Source organism: Mixophyes fleayi, chromosome 3, assembly GCF_038048845.1.
Source record: "Mixophyes fleayi isolate aMixFle1 chromosome 3, aMixFle1.hap1, whole genome shotgun sequence".
In the NCBI taxonomy this organism is placed as follows: Eukaryota; Metazoa; Chordata; class Amphibia; order Anura; family Limnodynastidae; genus Mixophyes; species Mixophyes fleayi.
The window spans coordinates 282,120,694-282,145,253 of NC_134404.1; the positions used below are offsets into that span (position 1 = coordinate 282,120,694).

At 38.6% G+C, this 24,560-nt stretch overlaps 1 protein-coding gene across 1 annotated transcript in view; it reads left to right on the forward strand.

Moving 5' to 3' along the window:
* CRIM1 (cysteine rich transmembrane BMP regulator 1) overlaps window positions 1-24,560 on the forward strand; it is a 568,056-nt gene that overhangs the window by 506,275 nt on the left and 37,221 nt on the right. Inside the window, exons 11-12 of the mRNA XM_075203677.1 lie at window positions 5,117-5,326; window positions 12,298-12,513. Coding sequence (XP_075059778.1) covers window positions 5,117-5,326; window positions 12,298-12,513 — 426 coding nt within the window. The remainder of the gene's footprint in view (window positions 1-5,116; window positions 5,327-12,297; window positions 12,514-24,560) is intronic.

The window sequence follows — 24,560 nt, forward strand, 5'->3', positions numbered from 1 at the left end:
TTACATACACTGAGAGAGACTAGGGTTAATTTTAAGAGCAGCCAATTAACCTAGCAGTATGTTTTTTGGAGTGTGGGAAGAAACCAGAGCACCCGGAGGAAACCCACGCAAACACGGGGAGAACATACAAACTCCACACAGATAAGGCCATAGTTGGGAATCGAACTCATGACGTGCTGTAAGGCAGAAGTTCTAACCACTGAGCCACAGTGTTGCCCAATACAGAAAAAAGTCACAGAGCATATTGAATGAAAATGGTGATAACAAAATGACATACTGAAATATATATGCAACACAGTTTTTTTTAAATGAAATAGAAATAAAATACAGAAATGATGGTAACACACTCAGATACTCTTTTGCGTAATCTGCCACCTGGGGAAAGCTAGAAGACTGACCCCCAAAATATGACAATTTCTAAGATCATCTCAGCACTCTTTAAATCTTATTCTTTCCTGCCCAAACCTAGAACTGGTATGCTAAATTGATTAACAATTGTGTTATTGCTCTATGTCCGAGAGTGATTCTAGTAATGGGTTCTACAAATATATTTTAATTCTCTTCAGGAACATAGCAGAGATATGGCATTAATCCCACCAAACATGGTATGATTTTCCACACATATGCGCAAAAATATGATTATGTTATATGGATTTTGTGGGGAGATACATTATCCTGATGGGGCTGGTAGATGTCATTGACATATTTTATCTGGTTAGTCCAAGTAGTCACAGATTTATGCAGTGGTCTTTTCAAACATGGATTGTGGAGAGTATTGCTCTGACCCATTATATTTCTCATAAGGATTATACACTGAACTTGGAGGGACTCCACATATGACCCTTTCCAGTCAAAAGAAAGTAGGCATCTCTGAGTAAGCAATCAAATCCATGTGATATAAAGCATACCTCTGAAGCATACACCAATATACATTAATTACTTGTTTGGTGGAAATAAAAAGCAACTTCAGATTTTACTACTGATCATGGCCACACGAAAATATTATTTTCCTAATTATTCTATATAGGATATAATTATGATAACCCTCATAGTCTAGTCACTATTTGCACAATACCTAACAATTAACAAGTCTATCTTGACTAAAATCTGCCACCCAGCAGCATGCCTCCCTACAGACAATTAAGTGCATTTGTTAAATAATGACATCAGATGATTGTGAATATGCACAACATAAAGGGAAAATTTACCAACAGGAATATGTTTTTTTTCACTTATCTTATCCTTCTAGGGTCCTTTAAGTAGCAAAGCAGCTGATATATATAGAAATGATTTCTCCAACTCAACCAGTTGCTTGATGGCATTCCACATAATAACATACATTCATAAGACTTAAATAATATTGTATAATGTTATGTTCAGCATTTCCTCTCTCAATGTGAGGGAGACCTCTTAGCGCCCAACAAGAGAATGCCCTGCATACATAAATGAATTAACTCTGTTTCTTAGTGGACCCACATATTCTTTTCAGCTCTCTTTCTAGCTTATTAAACAATACATTAACAGTGTTAACTACAGCTTTATATCTCCATATACATTAAGCATACCTCCCAATATCTGAAATCACCAAAGGGGACCACAAAAAAGAATGCTATTTAAATAAGACATGCTATACACAGATAAACAACAAAACACTGTAAATTTCAATTAACTTGGGTAGCTGATCTTGCAGTGTATTGCAAATTGATTGGGAGATTAAGCTTTATGCACATTAGGAATGAGCAACTTGCTGGTTGTTCTAAACAAAAACTCAGAAATAGTCTACAGTGAACTTTGGAAAAGTATGAGATTTTCTATGGGTTATCAAGCACAAGAAAAATATATGGATTGGGGGCCTGTGTCTTGAGTGGTAATTTAGACGAAAACAGAGAAAATGACTTTGCATCCTAAAGTGGAACAGTGTGTCCAAATCAGGGACAGATGGGTAAATCCTCACTTCCCGTTCTTAAGAGAACAAACAAATCAAGCAGATTAGAATAAGAGAAATTGCTATTCAACACTACAAAACACGACGGGACAAAAAAAACAAAAATACACAACCAAAAGACTGTTCATTTTCCTTTTAATTGTTCCCAGTCAGAAGTACTACTGTAGCTGTTTTATGGAGACTGCATGGTTTTCAGACTGTATTTAAATCAATTGCACATGGTTTATTAATGGAGGAGTTTTATATAATGGATGATAAGAATTTTATATACAATAGGGATCAGTTCATTACTGTGTGCTATCGTCCATTACAAAGAATTAGTTAGTTATTGATTTCTTGTGGAATGAATTATCTTAATGGTTAGAAGATTATTCTTATTAAATGAAATGACAGCACAGAGTCAGGCTTTCTGGCAAGATTTGTTGTTGCAGCTGTTAACCGATTGCAATCCAAAAGGGTAAACTCTTTCTATTTAAACAAATTTTATTAGATTACTAGGTATCAAGCACTGACCAATATTCATGAGACATGATTCATAATCATAAAGCTCTAGTTTGTAGTGAATTGTTAGCTGAATTCTCACAAATACTGGTTCAGAAAACTAAATGGCTGTGTCCACTATTCGTTGGTGAGAGGTGGACGCATTCCATAAGAATGGACTAAAAAATATCCTTTATGGTCATTGCATAATGAAGATAAGAATTACCTTATATACAGTTAAAGAAATAGATCTGTCGTATCTGTTAGTTTAAGCTATCAGTCTCTGATCAATTGAGCCAATCGCAAGGCTAGATTCCCACCTGTGAAATGTGAAAGTATTTTTTCCATCCAGTTCTTTTTAGAGTGCACCAAAAGATATTCTGCAACATTGTGCATGTTGGCCAACGTTTTCTTCACCTGAACTGTGACCGGCAGACGTCATCGACACCTTCACACATGGTTAACCCTCACACATCTGGAGAAAGCTGCAATGTTTTTGGTGCAATAAATTGCTGGTCTCTCTCAGAGCAACAATGATAAAAATGTAATTAGCAATAGTCTCTCACAATGTGTGAAGCCCACAGGGCCCTTTCAATAAGCAGCACACATAATTACGCTGGTGGCAGTAGAAGATAGAAAAGGTCAGGTTTAACATAGTGCACATGTTGATCATATTTTGCAAACCAGATTGAGCCTTGTGGTAAATGTTTATCTTGCAGTTTGGGTAGCTTACATTAGTAAAAACCATATGTGCAGTTTTCAGTGTGGGAATTACATCTGGCATCCTCTGGTCATGTTTTAAGCCCTCGTGCTGCAGATGGTATAATTTAGACAGTCCGATATTACAGGTGGCTGTGAGGCAGTTTAATGCTGCCAGGTTTTCAGTGCAATGGAAGAGGTTTTGGACAGCGATAAAAATTCTAAATATAAACTGCAAATTCAGGCTTCTTAGAGCATATAGGAATTAATAAACATACCCAACTGCTAATACTTAAATAAACAATGAGCAGAGGATATATATTACTATATCTATAAATCGATACACACTGTATGGGCAAAAGTATTTGTCCACACCTGTTAATTATTGAATTGAGGTGTTTCAATCAGACCCGTTGCCAGAAGTGTATAAAATCAAGCACCTAGCCATGCAGTCTACATTTGAAAACATTTGTGATACAAAATGGGTCGTTCTAAAGAGCTCAGTGACTTCAAGTGTGGTACTGTGATAGGATGCCACCTTTGCAATAAGACGATTCGTGAAATATAAGTTCCATGGTCAACTATAAGTGATATTATTAGAAAGTAGAAGCATTTAGGAACAACACCAACTCAGCCACAAAGTGGAAGACCATGTAAAATCACAGAGCGGGGCTCTGGTGTGTAAAAGTTGCCAACGCTCTGCTGATTCCATATCTGAAGAGTTACAAACTTCCACTGGCATTAATGTAAGCACAAAAACTGTGTGGCGGGAGCTTAATGGAATGGGTTTCCATGGCAGAGCAGCTGCATGCAAGCCTGACATCATCAAGACCAATGCCAAGCGTTGGATGGAGTGGTATAAAGCACACAGACACTGGACTGTGGAGCAGTGGAGTGAGGAATCACGCTTCTCTGTTTGGCAGTCAGATGGGCGAGTTTGAGTTTGGTGGATGCTAGGAGAATGTTACCTGCCTGACTGTGTTATGCCACTTGTGAAGTTTGGTGAAGGAGGGATAATGGTATGGGGCTGTTTTTCTGGGTTTGGGCTAGGCCCCTTATCTCCAGTGAAGGGCAATCTTAATGCGTCAGCATTAAGTCATTTTGGACAATGCTATGCTTCCAACTTTGTGGCATCAGTTTGGGGAAGGCCCTTTTTTATTCCCACATGACTGTGCCCCAGTGCACAAAGCAAGGACTACAAAGACATGGTTTGATGAGTGCGATGTGGAAGAACTTGACTGGCCCGCACAGTGTCCTGACCTCAACCCCATCAAATACCTTTGGGATGAACTGGAATGGAGATTGTGAGCCAGGCCTTCTCATCCAACATCAGTGCCTGACCTCATAAATGCTCTACAGAATGAATGGACACAAGTTCCCACAGAAACACTCCAACATCTCGTAGAAACCCTTCCAAGAAGAGTGGAAGCTGTTATCGTTGCAAAAAGGGGACCAACCCCATATTAAAGTATATGTATTTGAATACAATATCATTACAGTCCCTGTTGGTGTAATGGTCAAACATCCATCCACAATGTATATATGTACAATGTGGACCTAACCATAAACTAGCAATTAATTACTCAATTGTACATAAAAAACAGATCATATGGTGGCAACTCATGATGGAATTGCTGCCTGTCTTTGACAAATTGGTAGGCAAACAGTTTTTGTTGATCTTATGTCCATTACTTGCAAGCAGTTGTCCCGTAAACCAACAACTACTGAGGGTAAAAGAGCTCTGGCAACTGTCAGATTAGTACAATGTAACTAGTATATTGTACTGTTGGGTACTGCATTGGTGTCCAGCAGATCTTCGTGGGTGGGTGAGTTTGCTGACTTTAGCAGATGATTAGCTTAATTAGAATGGTGGAGGCTCTTCATAATTTTACAGTGTAATACCTAATTTTACGGAACCCTTACTAGTTACTAGCATTAGTACAATATACTATGTTTTGTAGACATGTAACCTCTATTTTTATTTGTTTGCAGAAGCAGCAGCAACTGTTGTGCCACCAGTCTTAACAGGCACCTGTCTGTCAATGGATGGTAGACGACATGAGAATGAAGAGAGCTGGCATGACGGCTGTCGTGAGTGCTATTGTCATAATGGACGGGAGATGTGCGCACTGATAACGTGTCCTGTGCCTGGTTGTGCTAGCCCCACTATACTTCCAGGGCAGTGCTGTCCTTCTTGTCCAGGTAACTACTCTATATAGTTGCTGTGAAAGCTTTCTGTCAGGGAAGACAAGTGTTACCAAAACACACATCTATTTTCTCTTTAATATCTTAACAATACTAAGTTCTATGAGCTTTCATTGCTGAGCGAGTCTGGATTATATTCATAGAAATCCTTTTGAAAACTCATATTATTATTATTTTATTTTGGGAAGGTTTATGTTTATTGATTACTTTTTTTTCATTATTTAGAATTAATAAAAATATACTCCAAGTTACATGTGATATAAACACCTTTGGCTAGTAAAGTATATCTGATATTACAAAAACAAATTGATAGCAAACTAATCCTAATCCTTTGATTAAATGAACATGGAAAAAAGTGATTGATGTAAGGGAAAGCTTGTGATAAACAATGCTGCTTGTTTTTTTAATCTCTTTTGCTTTTTATTGACTACTCTACACAAAATAATGAGGTTATAATGATGAAGGGTGTGGAAGTAGCTCTTGAACACAAATGAAATGTTCAAATTCTTGCTGTCCTTTCCTTTTTTACGTGTACAAACACTTGCACTCTCACCAGTGTCATTTCTTCAAATACAATTTATGGTACATTGAGTGTAGACATATAGAGCCTCATTTAGAACTAGGAGCAAATCCAGCTAAAGTATTTGCACCTGGACAACCATGTTGCGATATAAGGGTTGCAAATGCATTTTTTTGTTGTGCATGTTGTAAAAAATACTTCCTGCTTTTGAATGTAACATTCCAATAGTGGTTTGACAAATATAACATTGAGGTCAATATAAAAATTGTTTGCTCTATGCTGTTTGTACAGTGCAGAGGTATGACATATGTGGTTCCACCATCTCTGGTGGAACTACATGTCCTAGCATGCACTGACAACCTATATACTACCAAATCTACCAATATCATCAATCCATCACTAAAGATGAATATTTAGGATGCTAATAATATTCCTATTTAAATGATTGTAAGACAGGCAATCCAAGTCCCTTTAAATTGTTGATTAGCTAACAAAAGTAGGAAAGGGGATGCTGAGACTTGTTGTTCCACCACAGTTGGAGAGCCTCAGTCTGCCCAACTGTTGCTTATATTAAGAGAATATTGAGTTACTTATAATATTTGTATTTAAATGCCGGTAAGGCAGACCATCTACATCTCTTCACATTTCCAGTGATATGTTATGTTATCCCAGACTAGCAGCTAACGGATCAGGAAAAGGGGGAAGAAAATGGTCTTCTAGCTACATTCATCTTTGTTGTTGATAAGCTGAAATGCAGTTTGACTTCAGGAGTAAACCGCAAGCATAAGAAACAATGGGAGACTGATTAATGTTACTGCCCTGCCTTACTTAGTATTAGCTATGGCAGTGCGCAGTCTGATTCTTTACAGAGCTTGGCTGAATCCTTAAAGCAGCAGAACAAAGAGAATTTAGCCTCTTTTACATTGCATCCCCTTATTCAATCTGAACCTTCTCTGTTAATGATTGTCTTGCGAGGTAGCTGCAGCACTGTAGATAGTGAAATAAGAGGTGCTATTAATCAATGCCAATGAAATGTGTAAGACGCAACAGCTTTCCGAGCCTCCTCCAAGGTCACAGGATACTGAAGCCACTGTTTTTCAAGCCTGAGCCACAGAGCGGGTTATTTTCAATAGTTGTAGAAAATAACTTCCTCTGAATTCTGCTTTTAGATTATGTGTCAACTAAGCACCATTTTATAATCGTACCTTATAAATCAAATGCAGCAAACAAAGGCTGTCAAGTATCTGTATTTATACAAGAGACCTGTGGCATAATTGTGTAGTTTATGCATAGAGTGCCTCTGCAAATTGCAATCTAACTGTGCCCTCCGCCACCTGTCCTAACGGAGATAAATGAGGACCATCTGTAGCTGCATAATAAAATGAGCAACATAAACGTTTGACCTAATTATTATTAATAAGCTGTTATTATACCACAATTGTGCTGCAAGTGCCCCCGTGCTGTTTGGTACACTAGGACCAAATGCTGGCGGTTCGCTCACACAGAGGCTTCAGGCTGGCACAGCAGAAGGTTGTGCTATCTGCTCTGCTTGAAATAAACCATTCCAACTGTCCAAAACAGACTACACAACAAAAATAGGATTAACTGAAGGCAATGTGACAAAATTAATCAAGTACTTGAGACAATTTGGCTTGCAGTGCTTAAACCATTACTAAAATGTTTTGTTTTTGCTCTCAATGTCTAAAAACTTTGTAGATGCATGCACCTCAGTGGGGCTCATAAGTCATGTGCTTAAAATATGCAATAGAAAATAGAAATGTCTGTACTCAAATAATTCTTTTTTTAAATATATGTGAAAATGTACTTCCTGTACTTCATGATTTTGCAAGCAAGTTTTGTTACTATGTAACACCGTATTAATGCAGGTCTCTAAGGGGCGTATTCAATTGTTAGCGTTGATGCTAACAAACGAGCGCTCAAAAAATCTTACCGTTAATACGGTAATTACTTGCGGAATTTCAGCTCACAGCCCCCTGAGCGGCGAGCTGAAATTCCGTGAGTAAACTACCGTATTAACGCTTTTCGCGCGCAATATTACCATATAAACTGTAATATTTTTTGAGCGCTCGTTTTTCAGCGTTAACGCTGACAATTGAATACCCCCCTAAAGGTTGTATTTTACACCTTAATATTAAGCCCCAGAAATTCTGTTTGTTGTTGTTTATTATTTTATTATTATTATTATTATTATTATTATTATTAAAAGGCTTCTGCTTATAACAGGACCCATTCAGCTGAGGAACCTACTTAAATGTGTACTCACCACCTGTAATAAAACAGTCAATGTATAGTTAGCTGTGTACAACATTCCTAAATGATTCAAAACGCTTCACAGCTTGGGCTGGTTTCCACGATTACAGGATCAGTAGTAAGGGCACCCCCGCTATAGGGCAAACCAGTGCAGGTGGTGTCTCGATAATACCCTCCTCCCCCAACCAGATGCTTCCAGCCCTTTGCTGAAAAGCGCTGGGCTCATATTGATCCCCAGTGTAAGTGACAGGATTGGTACCCATGGATTTTCAACTTTACTACACTAAGTCCCTAGTATAATGAGCAGGTGTTCCTAATAGGAATCCTGCTTTGAACATTACGTGCCTGATTCATGTTCGGATGTATGTCCCTCTGCATGCCATATCTTACGTGACATAGCTCTGTGCGTGCTCAGAAACGGACCTTACACCAATGAATCCAATTGTATTCAATTCATGTCTGAAAGCATTTAGCCTATTATGAATCAGTATTTGTTAAAATGGGGAATGAGGATTTGAGGACATTCGATTCAGTTAATCTGATAAAATTGATTTGTTGTTTTTTATTTATTTTACGGACCTCTGTCAGTTATACTGAGACTGCTAGCATTACAAAGCTGCCAGTCAAGTGCCTCAATCTTGTAAATGACCTCAGCCACACAGTCCAGGAGATGAGGACACAATCCCAGTACTCTTCAGGTTGGGCTGGTAGCCTCTGGGGTCAAGCATGCTGTTTGTACCTCACAGAGGCATCACTGTGGGACTGGTTTTCACTATGCAAGGGGAGCTCACACTGCCTAGCACTGTGATTAGGTGATGAATTGGGGCAGGGACATCCTGCCTAATTTAATAATGATTTATTTACTGTACTTAAAAAAGCCAGTTCTGTGCAGAGACTGAGGAAACAATGGTAGAGCAGCAGAGTTATATTGATAGACTATAACTGGTGACCATAGCTTTGTAAATGGGGACAGAGTTGCCAGATTATCCAGTGGGTGTTATTTATTCGCCAAATTTTGGGTGAGTTAGGAACGACTTTTCAGTTAATTTCTGGGTGGCAGATTTCTGAAATTAATTCACGTTTTCTTATATACAACACATTTTGTTGTCAGTCATTTCATACAAAATGGCATTGCATAAAACCAATTTAACGCAAACATGCTGACCAATCAGAGTTTGGCATTGTAGGTGAGTGATCTCCCCAGCACCTATTTCCTGGGTGCTCCACTCGGCTGTTCCTACTTGTAACCCGTCTCTTGAAGCCCAATAGAGTCCTGTTATAATAGAATAAACCTGTTTTTCTCCTATTAGAACAGGCACTATGTGAGCACTACAGCAGCAGTGTGTGTTAGACCACTGACCACCAGTCTGACCAGTCCTGGCACATGTGGGCAATAACTTCCAACATTTTTCATTATTATTGCAAAATATTACAACTGCGTCTGCACCCGCCAGGCTGCTTCTTAATACCACCTTGCTGGCAACATTTTCTAGGGAGAACACTGTAGGTTATGTTATTACTGAGTTCCATGACCTGTATCCTGCTCCTTTCAAACTGACAACACTGAGAAACCTACAGTCATGAAAATAATTGATCAATATATGAAAGTGCGCCAGGTTATAAAATGCGGATTATAGAAAATAAGTCTCAAGCCAAGGTCAAAGTGAATTTGATGTCAAGAATGCCCTAATCAATTGGAATGGTTCTAACATTGCGCAAATGGTTAAGTATAGGAGTAGTTCTGAAACTGCATCGAAAAGCTGTGCGAATCCTAATATGATGTCTCTAGCAGATCTCATTGGCATTGTGATATTCTGTCTGTTTAATAGAGATTTTGATATTTTGCCATGTAAAAATGTAAATGTGTCTCTGCTAATAATAAGAATGCTAATTTCTTGCCGATTACGGTTTTGTCTTAGCTTCAAAGTAATCAAGAAATAAACATAATGTTGTATTTAAACCTTTAGTTATCAAATTAGAAATCATTAGCTTATTGTGCTTGTAGTATATTAGTGTTTCCCACTATTATTATTATTATTATTATTATTATTATTATTATCATTATTTATTTTGCACGGCATCAAAGTAGTCTGCAGTACCATACAGTGGGCAAGTAAAGCACATTATAAAGACGTAAAGGAGCAACAGACACTCAAGAAGCCTAACACAGTACATAAGACATAGTAGGCAAGGTATATAGCAGTGTTGGCTAATCTGCGACACTCCAGGTGTTGCGAAAGTCCCAGCATGCTTTGCCAATATATAGTAGCTTATTGCTGGAAGGGTATGCTGGGACTTCTAGTTTCACAACACCTTGAGTGTCACAGGTTAGCCAACACTGGTATATAGCATGCAGGAGGCAAAATACAAAGACTATATGAAGAAGTAAAGTATTGAAGAGAACCTATCAATTATAAGAAAATTCTTTCATTATACAGTGCCTTAGGGGAAGGAATCTGTAAGTATAAAGGAGTATTTGGGCTGACTTTCACACCTAATAGGCATTTCCATATCTTTCTGTGTGACTTGCACAGTACGAAAATGTAAAAAATAGAGTTTTTCTAACACATTTACCAGCTGACAGATTCTTTTTGAAGCTGGCGCCCAATTTAATGCCTCAGTTTTGTCCATGGTTCCTAATATTATATAATGGTTCAGCCCACAAAATGTCGCTTTCTACTTTATGTTGGTAACAGGTAAAAAAAATATCTATACAATCGTCACTGTGCATCACAGTGACATATGTGAAGTATAAATGATTTCATATTTTGTCCCAATCAGAATATAAGGAGAATTCACATATTCCCAATTTACTAGAACTTAGAATCCCAGATGGTTTCAATTGTAATTAGTATTAGAGGAAAATAGAAAAATACTTAAATGCCCTGCAATTACGGTATGTGTTTTCAGATGCTAACATTTTCAGTGTTCATTGACCCAGCGACCATTAAGCCAAATGAATTGCCAGAATAGCCCTCTACATAAAACTGTACCCAGAAGAACAGCAATACATGATCTGAATAATTTTTCACTTTTAGGGGCTAATTTATGAAGCACAAAATAAGAGCTATGCAGCTCCAAAGCAGATCAGCTGGTGTTGTAAAGTTATATGGCAGGGGTTTGCCAATTTGCATATTACAACTATCATGTATAATGCGCAGATCTGAAATGGTGGATATCAACAGTTTTCAATCTTTTTGTGACCATTCTCATGTCAAGATGACTAAAAGGAATTTTTGCTCCGTGTGCAAGAAATTTAATTTGGCTTCATGTACCAACTTGGAAGCTGCTCCCTGGTTTGTGAAGGTTTTTGTTTACAGCAAAAAGACTTTGAGTTCCCTCCCACCCCAGACTTGGTGGCAGTCAATACTTTCATTGGGATTAATGGGGATTTATGAAAACTAAAGTAACTTATTCCCACTGGCTTTTTTTTAATGGGAGGTGCAAGAAAAAAGTACCAATACCTGGGGTAGCATACACTGAAGGCAAAAACAGCACAGTATTTAAATGAAGCACAAATTAGTGTGTACTTCCCAAAAGTATGGCAGCGTGTAGTGGACAGGATTACACAGTTATATTCTGATAACCTAACAAAGGTTTGGAAGTTAATTTGTTTTCTTTTTATGTACCTTTTTTTTTACTATTTATGTACTTTTACTACTTTATTACTGTAAATAAACTTGTATAACCTATATAATTAGTTTAGCTAAACTGTCCTTCACATTCCAGGACACATCTGTGTGATTGAGTATGAACGACATATTCATCCAGTTCAATGTAGCATACCAGATGATTTTACAGTATTAATACGTTTCCTTCTAGGAGGCAGAGAGGGAGTCCAGAAACAGTGACTTTATAAAATCGGAGAATTAGTGTGTTTTTCTGTTGGACCTATGTTACCTGAATTGAGAATATATGACATATATACATATGTCTTAAAAAGACCAGGTTTTAGCTGACATTACCAAGTTGCAGCTCTTGGCTCCTAGTATTAATGATGACTACTGCTGTGTAGCAAACAAGCTACAGAGTATAGGCATCCACTGGCTGCTCAGCTGTTGGTGAATTACAACACATGTCTAAAGTTGCAATTCAACAACAGCCGGAGCATTATATGTTATTGATGGCAATGCTAAGTGAGGAATTATTTATATGATGTACAAATCTCTCATTACAGATGACTCCAGTGGGAAGAAGCCAGAATTCACAGACCCATCTATCTGCCATGCTCCAGGAGGGGAGTATTTTGTGGAAGGAGAGACATGGAATATTGATTCCTGTACTCAGTGTACTTGTCATAGTGGACGGGTGCTATGTGAGACTGAAGTGTGCCCTCCACTGCTGTGTCAAAACCCTACTCGTACTCAGGACTCCTGCTGCCCTCATTGTCAAGGTATGAGGAGTCATAGTATTTCCTTACATGTTGTGCTGCCACTGAAACATTTATTTAAAGAACACTCTATTTTGTGAGAATAAAATATGAAACTTGTTGCTTATTCCTATTCTACTTTGTATATGTAGTAATAGTTGTTCTACTTGATAAACCTGACTTTTACATTGACTGTATTATTTTAAGTTATTTAGTGTAGCTTTTTAAATCCGATTAGCCAAAAGACATTGTAAACGAATTTTCTCCGATTAAGTCTTCTCCTTCCCATACATGCTCTAGTTGGTAAAAGCATCAGGAGTACCAGGCAAAATTGTGTTCCACAAAGAAACATTTCAGTCTCTTTTCTATCCCACTACCTATCACTGCCATAGATTGACAATATACATATTTTGCTGGAAGGTGTTTTCTTATGTTTCTTGTACACTCATACAACCAGTCATGTGGGTGTCCTTGAATAATTACCAGCTTGCATACTAACAATCAGAAACCTTGATTTTTATTTGTTAAAATAGTTTTAAGGACTGATTATATATATTACATTGTATTGTTCTGTTATTGCTTTGTTTGGATAAAGCCTTTCAATCATTTCAGTCATTCTGAGTTACACATCATCAGAAACACTTTAGACAGCAGTAGCTGCCTTGAGTTTAGTGACTTGCAGGTGGTGTAAGTAAAGAGAATGTGTGTAATTTTCCTTAACGGAACTTATTCAATCAGAAAATGAAGCACTAGCGTGACTTACTGACGTATGCAATATGATGTAGCACATGCCCTTGTGTTTCAAACTCCCATTGTCCCATAAATTGTAAGCTTGCAAGCCGGGTTCTCTTACCTCTCTATCTGTATGTATTACCCAGTATTGTTTTATTAATGTTTGTTTCCAGTTTTAAAGCGCTACGGAATTTGCTGGCGCTATATAAATAAATGATGACGATGATGATACATGTGCAGCAACATACTCGGCATTGTGATTGAAACAAAAAAATAATTGTACTTGAGCAGAACATTTACCTAAGTAATGTAGGTCCTTTACAGATAATGTTATAGTGAATTATAGAAACATAAGTAATTATACAAAAGTAAATGTGACATATATTCCTTTTTGATATTTGCCTTTGCAAAATTACTTTGTGAAATATTAGTAATAATAACAAATCTGAAGTAATTATAATTGAATTATTACCAGTTTTCAAATCAAATAGACCATTATATTTTAAGTGAGGGGGGACAGGTAGGATCAGAGTTGGCTGTAAGATGTTTATATTAACAGGTACAGAGTTCCCTTAGGAACTGATGTTCGGAAAGTAATATAAACAGATTTTTGTCGGCCAGTCCTAATTTACCGTGGGTAAAGGGGGTGTATGGTCAGGGCTGCCAAGAGGAATTTAGGGCCCTAGTACAACAACTTCATGGGGCCCCCCTTATGTTAAAAACATTTGCAGCGGCAGCACAAAACTGGGAACTGGGTGTGTTCAAACGATTGGTTTCATGGCTATTCATCATTGGGGCATGGCTAACAGGTAAAAAGCGCTAAGCCACCCTCCTACAGAAAACAAACCTGCATTGTTGTGCACTCCTGACTTTCAGGACATCTAGCACCATAGTGTAGTATATAAAGAATGCAGTGTGTATATAAAGAGTTAACAATCTTGGCATGCCCTTTACAATGGGCAGAACAGTCACAAAACATTGTGATTGTCCCACTAGAATCACAACATTTCACAGACTGTCCTCTTCCCTACCTGTTCTTGTCACTGTCACCACCTGTGACTGCTGATTTCTTTAGTTGCGGCTTGTCTGGATCCTAGAATGTTGGGGGCCCTATTTAGAAAAAAAATGGGTATATTTAGAAAATTCCAACCAGCCCTGGCATTAAATCAATAGTACCAACGAGTAATATTTAGGCCTTCTGCCAGCCCGAACATTAAAATAATAGCATTCCCATTTAATAAATAAACCTATTTCCCTCCCTGCAAACAGCCCCAGCAATAAATTAATAGTATTTACATTTCAAAAATATAACTATTTCCCACAACCATCACTGCCATTAAATAATTCATAGTCACATTTAATAAAGGGACCTCATTCTCTCCAAATTCATCCTCACATTCAATAGCCCCAAACTACCCCACCTTAAATTAAGACCCCACTATAACATTGCCCAAACATCGCCCCACAAACAAAATAGCACCCATTAACTAGCCACCACCTACCTGACACACAGTACATTTCCACAAGGGCACTGTGCCATCACACACACATTACTGTGTCCCTTCATTATCACCACACTGTGCCTTCTTATGATCACGCTGTGCCCCCTTATGATCACACTGCGCCCTCCATGCTGCTTTTCCCCCTTCACCTGACTCCTCTTTATTACACTGTACCATGCTGCTCCGTCCCTTCATCACTCTGTGCTATGCTGTTCCCCTCCCTTCATCACTGTGTCATGCTGCTTCTCCCCTCTCCTTCATCACTGTGACATGCTGCCCCATCCCCTTAATCACACTGTGCCTTTCTCCCCCCTTCTTCATCACAGTGTGCGTTTCTCCCCCCCCCTTTTTCATCACACTGTGTCTTTCTTCCCCCTTCTTCTTCATCACACTGTGCCTCCCTGCCTTTTTCATCACACTGTGCCTTTCTACCCCCCCTTCTTCATCACACTGTGTCTTTCTTCCCCCTTCTTCTTCATCACACTGTGCCTTTCTCCCCCCTTCTTCATCACACTGTGCCTTTCTCCCCCCTTCTTCTTCACACTGTGCCTATCTCTCCCCCTCCTTCTTCATCACACTGTGCCTTTCTCCCCCCCTTTTCATCACACTGTGCCTTTCTCCCCCCCTTTTCATCACACTGTGCCTTTCTTCCCCCCCCCCCCGTTTCATCACACTGTGCCTTTGTTCCCCCCCACCCCATTTCATCACACTGTGCCTTTCCTTGCCCTTTTTCATCACACTGTGCCTCTCCCCCTTTTTTTTTTTTTATCAAATTGTGCCTTCTCCCCCCCTTTTTCATCACACTGTGCCTTCTCCCCCTTTTTTTTTTTATCAAACTGTGCCTTCTCCCCCACCCTTTTTCATCACACTGTGCCTCCCCGCCCCATTTTTCATCACACTGTGCCTCCCCGCCCTTTTTCATCACACTGTACCTTCCCCCCCCCCTTTTTCATCACAGTGTGCCCCCCCTTTTTCATCACATTTTGCTTTTCTGTTTTCCTCCGTTCTTTTACTTACCTTTCTATTAGCTTCTTTCATCTCTTTTCTTTTCTTCTCTTCTGTCTTCTGTCTTCTTGCTTCTTGCTTCTTGCTGGATCCTCTCTGTGCTGCTCCTCACTGAAAGTCGGGCGTGACTTGATGACATCACGCCCGACATTCAATGATTCAATGTGAATGGAGGAGGGAAGAGGGATGCCAGCTCCGCGATTACATAAGTATATGTATTATTTGTTAAACTACTCGGCTCCCCCACCAATGAATGGGACAGAGCCCCCCCCCCCCCCCCACACACAAAAAAAGACCAAAAAATTATATAAATAAATTTAAAGAGAAAAGTCGGCAGTGAGGGCCCGGGCCAGGCTGTCTGGAATGTCTGGGCCCAGGTAATCGGTACCTGCCCCCCTCTCAGTGGCCCCGTGTGTGGTTTAATAATTTGATTGTGTCATCAGTGGAGTGTCTGCGACCTGGGTAGATCAGGCTCAGGACCTAATTAGTTTAAAAAACCAAAACATCTCTTTGCACCCTTGGCTCTAGGTAGAATTGTCATTTGAGTAAAGGGGAAACTAATATAGATAAAAATTTGATTTTGTTGGTTTCTATACATGTGCTATTCTGCATAAAGAATATTGCATAGCATATGTGCATTTGTTAATATTATTGTAAACTATTATAATGTCATCCACAAACACAAAATGAATGATCCTGAAATACCGAATAATAACTAATATGGAACATGTTTTAGATATGAGTACTTCTGTTTCAATCATAAAAGCTTTATAAAACTTATGTGTAGTGCAGCTGGTGGTGAGCTTTTATTTTAGTGCATGTTTTTGGCTGGATGAATGTCCTTAGGGACCTGTAGTATATTACATTGTGTTAGTGTTTTTATTTTCAATCATGATTGTGTTAAGACCCCTAGACATAAAGACTTAATATGCCAGGCTACGTATTCCTCATTGGTGAGAATGGTCCACTAATAGTAAATAATTATTCTTCCTGATTTGGCCACTGCTGATAGCTAATGTCAGGAACATTATTAATATAATGTTCTGGAAATAGCAGAATACATTGTAATGCAATGTTTTTGCTGTTCTGTTGTCTCAGAATCCATTCCAGATTTTGCTGAATGGCAGAGTTGTTGTTCTTAAAATAAAATCAAGGTGAATAAATACATTAATTTTTCCACGTACAGACAGACACATCTGAAGGCAGCACCATGTGCTGGTTGCTGCTTCCTGAGCTGCAAACAGAGATTCCAAGATTCCAAATGGTAGCTGATTTATCAGCTCTTGCAGGACTCATCACTGCTCACTACCTAGCAGCTGATCAGTCAACATTTTCTGCTCACATGATTTCTACCCAGCAGCTGATTGGCCAAGACCTAAATAAATACACTCATTGCAATATTTGCCTTGCAAGTGTTAGGTTTAGCTAGACTAGTTCCTGGTTCTTTGTCCTATATAGATTGGTATATCTTCTGCTGTTGAATTCAATGTGTTTGACATTGGCTATGTTTACTGGACCTTGCTATTGAACTCTCTGCCTTTTTTTATGACCTTGAGTACCTCTTCTGCCTTCTGACTCAGCTTGCCAGTTGTCTATCCTCTTTTGTGTCCTGTCTGGCTTGTGTTGTCTACATGTTGCTCCATAGCTGCGACTTTCCCTTACTCTACTTTACTCACGGCTGTTAACACCTACATATTACTGGGATCATATCTGGGAGGTAAATGTATTAACCTGCGCTTTTCTCTGATATTCTGCAACTTTGCAGGGAAAATTTAAAGTGTCAATGGCTTTAAACTTGCCTTTAAAGCCATTGCCACTTTAAATTTCCTTTGCAAAGTGCAGATTAATACATTTACCTCCAGGAGGCATCCGAGTGCCAGTGAACAGTGTGGTTCTGGGAAAGTTGGCTGCTAATAGGGAAAAACATCCCGTCCCATAGGTTCTCTATAAGGATTGTCAGTCACTGATTGTGGGGTCCAGAGTTTTTGCCCAAGGAGATAGCATCTCTAAGGGACCATTATTGTAAAGCTTTGTGATGTCTGACCACATAGGATTAACGGTAGCAGTATAATTCGTTTTAAGGCTATCTGGACTCCTATGATCTCAACCCTATTGCACATAATTCAAGTAAAAAAAAAAAGTGAAATTGAAAAGGCTGGTACCCACTCACTTTAAACCTACTTTTTATTACACACTGATAATGTGACATTCAAGGTGGGCCAAGCTTGTTGTCAAGTGAATTCATGGGTCTCTACCCTGACCGGGTTTTTGGCAATGAGATCCCCACTAGAGTCCTTACCATTTGGACCTGGTGTGCAGGACTCATACATCAAAATAAACAATTTTCATTGTAATGTCCCTATAATTACTCACGTGTATCAAGCATGCTGAAATGTAATGTAAGCATATATCTATATGTTAACCTTGATTTATATTGAACGAAGTGCGCTACCATAATGGCTAGAGTGACACGCATTTTACTGACTGACTTGGGTCTGAGCACCGTTTTCGTTATCTTTTTATCTATTGTTCTTCAGTTTATTCTGCCTTTTAAGTGGGCATTAATAGAACAATCTATAGCCAATCAGATATTCCAAATGTGTACAGCAGTACAAAGTATTTTAGGGGACAAGTGCGCTGATCTTGTTGGAGACAGTCGTCTGTCCACTTTGTGTCATTATGTTAGTGAGGATGGGGCTGCATATGATAGCCCCAGTGCTATGATGTGAGAAAGGGAATGGAGGCAAGTATGAATTATATAGTGCAAGGAACAGTGTTCCTCCAATAGCACTGTTGTGCTGTGAGACTCCAGTCGAATTGATGTGGGAACTGATGGTGTCAAATGCACCTTTATATGCCAAGATTATGAGCTGTACAGTACATTTTTCTTTAGTTTTTCACTATGTGACAAACCTCAGCTTACTAACTGGCTTTTTTATTGTAAAAGTTCAATTCTGAAAGCTACATTGTTCCATAAAATATACAGATATGACACAAAGGACTTGTATTGGTATTCCCTGTTCAGGGCGCCAGGATTTATTTTTTTCTACGGAGAAGCACCAAATTCCCTGGGGTGAATAAATCACTAAACGCCCCTTGACAGATGTCAGGAGTTGGATAGTGGCATTGCATACCTAGAGTTTATTTTATGGTTTTGCTTGAGCCTATGGTATTCCTTGCCTGGTATTGTTAGAGGTTAATGTACCAGAATTATTTATTCTACCTAACATGATTGAAAGGAATCAACATGTGCTCTGCAATGCAGGTGCTTTACATTTATGCCTCCTCCCTAGGGGGACTGGAAGAACAGGCTAAAATATCTAGATCGTCTTACCATTGATTCACGTTTGACTTGCATTTAGTTTTCCACCGTCTTCATTAAAACACAGTAGAAAGTCATTTACCTCAGAGAATGTATTTGTGTAAATAAAATGAGATGGCCACTCATGCGAATTAGAGATGGAAAATAAATGCAAATGATTTTCCAAAGAGTGAGCTAGCTTAGATGTATGCTCTGATTACTTGATAACTCTTTATTGAATTCATTGAGAAGAACTATATTGCAAGCTTTACCAATCAGCCCCCTACTCAAACATGTATTAATGTCCTATAGATTAATTACAGTAAAGGGCCCATGTGACACTGGACCATCTAATGCCTTGTTAAAAGAGGTGTACTGTATGGCTCACCAGTCGTGTTGCTGATCGTGCACCAGCTATTGCAGGGGTTCTTATCTTTGCTGCAACCCAAGGATAAGATTTGCCATGAAAAAAAGCCATTGTTTCTAGTGCCTTTACCTTTCTTTTTAAGTAAGAACTGGATGAAAAAGTGAAGGTTTGGAGGAAAAATACGATTGACAGTTACCTACAATTGTATCACAAACAAAAATATAAATATGTCACACATCCCAAAGTCGACTACTATTAATTGACAGGTCATCAAGCTCTTCAAAGATGCAGTGATAGCACTGTTCTTGTGTCTGTGTCCCACTCCACTGATCAGTACATCACCTAGGAAACATAGTTTACACGTATGAAGCAATAGGCTTCTATGCTCCTTTACTGCTTCAGACTAGATTTTTTTTTTTTATCAACTATACAAATTTTCAACAGATGAATGGAGCAGGGCATGCTGCCCATATATAGCTATCTGTACATACTTTAATTATTTTAGGCATATGATTTAGTTCAGTACTATACATTCTTTGTAATATTATATTATATTATAATGTCCAATAATAGGTTAATCATCTTAAGTCTCATACATGATTTTTACAGCAGTTGTTCTATAAAATGTAATATTTCCTTACTGTCATTTTTACATGGTTCAAACAATAGTTTAGTCTGATTTCACTAAACCTTTTCATAAGCAGAATATTTGCAATGGTTTGAGCCATTAAAATACTACGTGCATCATGATTACGAGTCTGTCTTTGCTGTGCAGCCCAGGGCTTTGTGATGTTGCCAAATATGTTTACAAGCCGACACATGTTCAGGACAGAGGAGAGAAGATGACTTACTGAATGTATAACACAATGGAATTCACAAGTAATATAGTCATTCACAAAGTAAATAAACATACTAAACTGTTGCAGGGAAATAAGATATTTTCTCAGGGCCCCCATCTTTAAAGGTTAGTTTTTAATGAATAAAGATTTTGTTATTAATATTTGTTTTTAACTAGCATTCTAACCAAGGTAAATAATGGGGTCTATAGTTCGTTCTGTTCCCTGGTTCTCTATATCAAATCCCAATTCTGGGTGCATGACTGTGTCTAATTTTCTGTCTATTTTTGTCTGAAAAACAGTAAGTTGCATTTACATGATTATCAAGTTAAGGCCAAGTGTTCACTAGATGCTATTATCTAATCATACCTGTTATGTTTTATCTATATGTTATAAGGCGCAGTTTGACACATTTCTGCAATTTTATTATTAAAGAAATAATTTCATAAATGTAATTTTCAGAGGTTCTAAAATAATATATTGTCAACATGTAAATAGATGTGTCTGGCAGCAGGGTAATTGTAAATATATGATGGCAGTTTGCAGACAGTGATTATTACTAATAAAATTAGTGCTGCAGAATGGCTTAATGTGGTGAAAACTGTCTATGAAGTTCACACGTGTCGTTTTGAAATCCATCAGCTCTTAAAGGGCACTTCCTTACACTCTGTTCCTTTGCTCCCTCTAACAGAACTTGACACTGGATCTGGACTATTAGTAAATTGTGCTTAAGTCCTTGTTCACATAGGCTTTCATTTTAAGTATTTAAAATGCATTCTCAAAGCCTACTAAATGTTATTTGACACTGATATCATATATCAGTACATGAATCAGTAGCCAAGCCGCCAGTAGGTGAACCAGAGGCGGAACTAGTGAGTTGTGGGCCCTGGTGCAGGGAAGTGGGGAGGAGGGAACTGGAGTCCACAGCTTGCTAGTTCCCCATGCAGTGGGCCCCATTAACTCCATGGGCCCCGGTGCACTGCACCTGCTGCCCCAATGGTAGTTTTACCACTGAGATGAACCCAAACCTCTCATACGCCTCATTTTATCTATCACGGAGGAGGTTGTTAATGGGATATATACTTTTTATTCCTCAAAAACACAGTGGTACAGTGAAGGTTTAATATGTGTTAATGAACATGCCCTGAATGCATTATAAACACTCTTTGTCAAAGGATGGGGAAATTGCCACATTTAACTAATGTTTATCTTACTTTATTTTTCAAGCCCTGTTTGTATTAGACCTAAAGGGTTGAATTTAGAGGCCTGGGTAGAGATCAGGAAGGTAGGAAGACCCATTAGATTGTTAACCTAGTAAATCAATGTAAAGATTTGAAAAACTGTATGATTTAATCCTACCTATGAAGGCACAAACAGATCACTGTTAGTTTACTTATCTCAGAGATGCAGTGGGGATCATTTACGATATAGGATGGCATTTTTGCCCTGTACTGTAAAAGCTTTCAAATTGTCCCTTATTTTAGTGCCATGCATGGTTTTCAATGATGAGTCCACTATTATGGGACTTTGGGACGTTTAACAGCAGACACAGCGCTATGTTGCCCATTCTCTGTGTTAAATAATTGCCTGGTGGAAAGTTTTTCCTGTATACTTTTAAAATCTACAAGATATGTTCTTACCTAGAAATGTAATTACCCCTCTTTAATACTCCTAGTGACACTTTTTAAAGGGGACATTATAACCTTCATGCCACTTCCTTATAAATACTTTGTTAACAATTTTTATAAACAATATTTATATGTATATCCTCCACTTGTGTCAGCAGCCTTATCTTACTAAGTAGGGTAATCTGATACAGATGTAGCATTGCTCCAGAAATAGAACCGGAAAGTAAACTGAGAGTAAGCTGTCATGCTATTACATTGTTAGCACCATGCAGTTCCTGAGTGTGCTGTCATGTACCTGAATGCTCTGTGGATGTCTGTCATGACCCTACTCAAGTGCATAGTAATTGTTCACTTGTTTATTTCGGAAATGAGAGCAAATGTGTCACCAGCAGGTTAGGACCAGCGCACATTGAGTCATTGTAGTTCTCTGATTACTTTTTCTTTTCTCACATGTATTTATGCTTCCGGAGTAATTAGCAGATATACATTGTGGAGCTTTTATTGGAAGATCTGGCACATTTTATTCCTTTAAAGTCTAGGTTTCTGCCTCTTCTTTTGTAAGTACAGTTTCCCTAGTGTACAATCTTCTTTTCCGATTGCAGCTAAAGGACACCTGAAGGAACAGATGCTGCTGTTCTGAATCTGAGTTTCAGGAAACAAGACTCCCAGCTACATTAACAATGTCCTTTATTCACAGAGAAGCTGATAGACCAGTAGCAGCCTAAAGGAAGATACATCCCTCACACACTGTAGCATCTTTTGTTTCAGCCACATTGAATATTCAGTAGGAAATCTGTTAGTCCCTTAAAACAACACAGCTGTACAGTTTGATTCTTAGTATTTACACATTTATTCAGTAATTACTGGTGAAACTTCAAGTTGATGTTGCGCAAACAGTTTGCTTTGAGATTCAATGGGCCATGCTCTTTTATCTCTACAAATGTAAATGAGCTTTCTTTTGTTTAAGATTTCTATTGGTAAATAATGTGAAGGCAACCTATCTGCTGGGGAGATGTTTCCTTTAACAGCTAGTAAAGGACACAATTGCATTTATGTAGTGTTAGTGGGAGGGCTGTTCACATAACTTTCAAAGCATTAATTAATGGATTCTAGAAAAGGGAACTAGCACTATTAGGCCTCATCCTCACTGGCGTTTGATACACCTCTTTACTTGTGCTTTTTACAAGCTGTTTGGAGACCACTGTACATTTGATGCATTTAAATACAGTAAATACAAAAATGCAGTGTAGCAAGTAAAGTGATCATGTGAAACCACGGCTTTTAGCGTCGGTCCTGTTTACATTTAAAAATGCCGCTGGTTGTGAGCCTTAAAGCATATTCAGAATTATCATTTTTTTATTTGTATTTATTTTTCTTAAATTTGTTTTATTCCTTCTTTGTTTATAGTTCCTCTATAATGTCACTAGCACCCTATTGAAGGAGGAGACACATTAATCAGAAGCTCTAGTAATTTTACGAGGACTCCTGTGACAGCCTCCTTTGTACAAGTACAAGCTATTCCAAGCCTGTAGCAAAAAGAAAACTGCCTCCATTGCCTTGGATTGGCATTATGTCTTGGGCAATTAGCATGTTAATCAGCTCAGTCAGCAAGCTAAACATCCCTGCATGTTTGCTAATAACAGCCACTGCTTCCCCCTGCTCCACCCCAGCGCTATATGCCAGAGTGTCGTGGTGGGGGTGGGACATAGAGATGCTTGGTATACCTTTTGCAGCTGAAGCTCTTTCTGTTTGTCCAGTTCCCAGACAACCTGTCAGGTGGAAGGAAATGTTTTTCTTTGCTGCATGCTTTGGATAGTGAGCACTTAACATATAAGGACCTGTCACAGAGGTGCCATGTCCTCTTTAACTAGTTTTAGATATCTAGGCAAATCCCTTTTTAATGTTTTTTTTAATGAGACCTTACCAGAGTACACCAATGTGGTTTTTTGGGCAAAGACCATGTCCATTGTAACAGTTATTTGATTCAAGGATAACAGATTATACACATATTGTATACTTGACAACATTCCTAATTAGAAATTTAATACAAAATAGCTCCCTGTACACACAAACCACGTGCAGATTCACCAAAAACATTAATTTTGGGCAAGCCCATGCCCCTTTCAGTATCTGGGAAAACTAGAACTGTTTGCTGGTATGATCATCATCATCATCATCATCAGCATTTATTTATATAGCGCCGGCAAATTCCGTAGCGCTTTACAATTAGGAACAAACATTAATAAGACAATACTGGGTAATACATACAGACAGAGAGGTAAGAGAACCCTGCTCGAAAGCTATGATGTCTTAGTTTGGTCATAAAAATAAAGATTTATTCACAAGTACCAATGCTGGAAGTATCTTGTGAATGTGTGGACAACAAACTAGACTGTTCAGTGGACTATTCGACTTTTCCAACATGTGGCCGTGATAGTTTATAAGCTTCTCTGGGAGAGTTTGAACTTACGTTTTACCATACTTACCAACTTTTTACTTTTTCCCTCCGGGAGATACCAAATTGCTTAATTTTGTCCCTGGCCCCACATCACAATGACGCAAAAGCACCTTTTTGCCGGTGGGGCGGGCAAAATAAAGCGATTCACCGCAAATTGGGTCATGGAGGCCCCCATCCTGCCCACTTCACTAGGAAGTGGGAGAAGGGCCAGGTCTCCTAGGAGTCTAGGAGACCTACCAGAA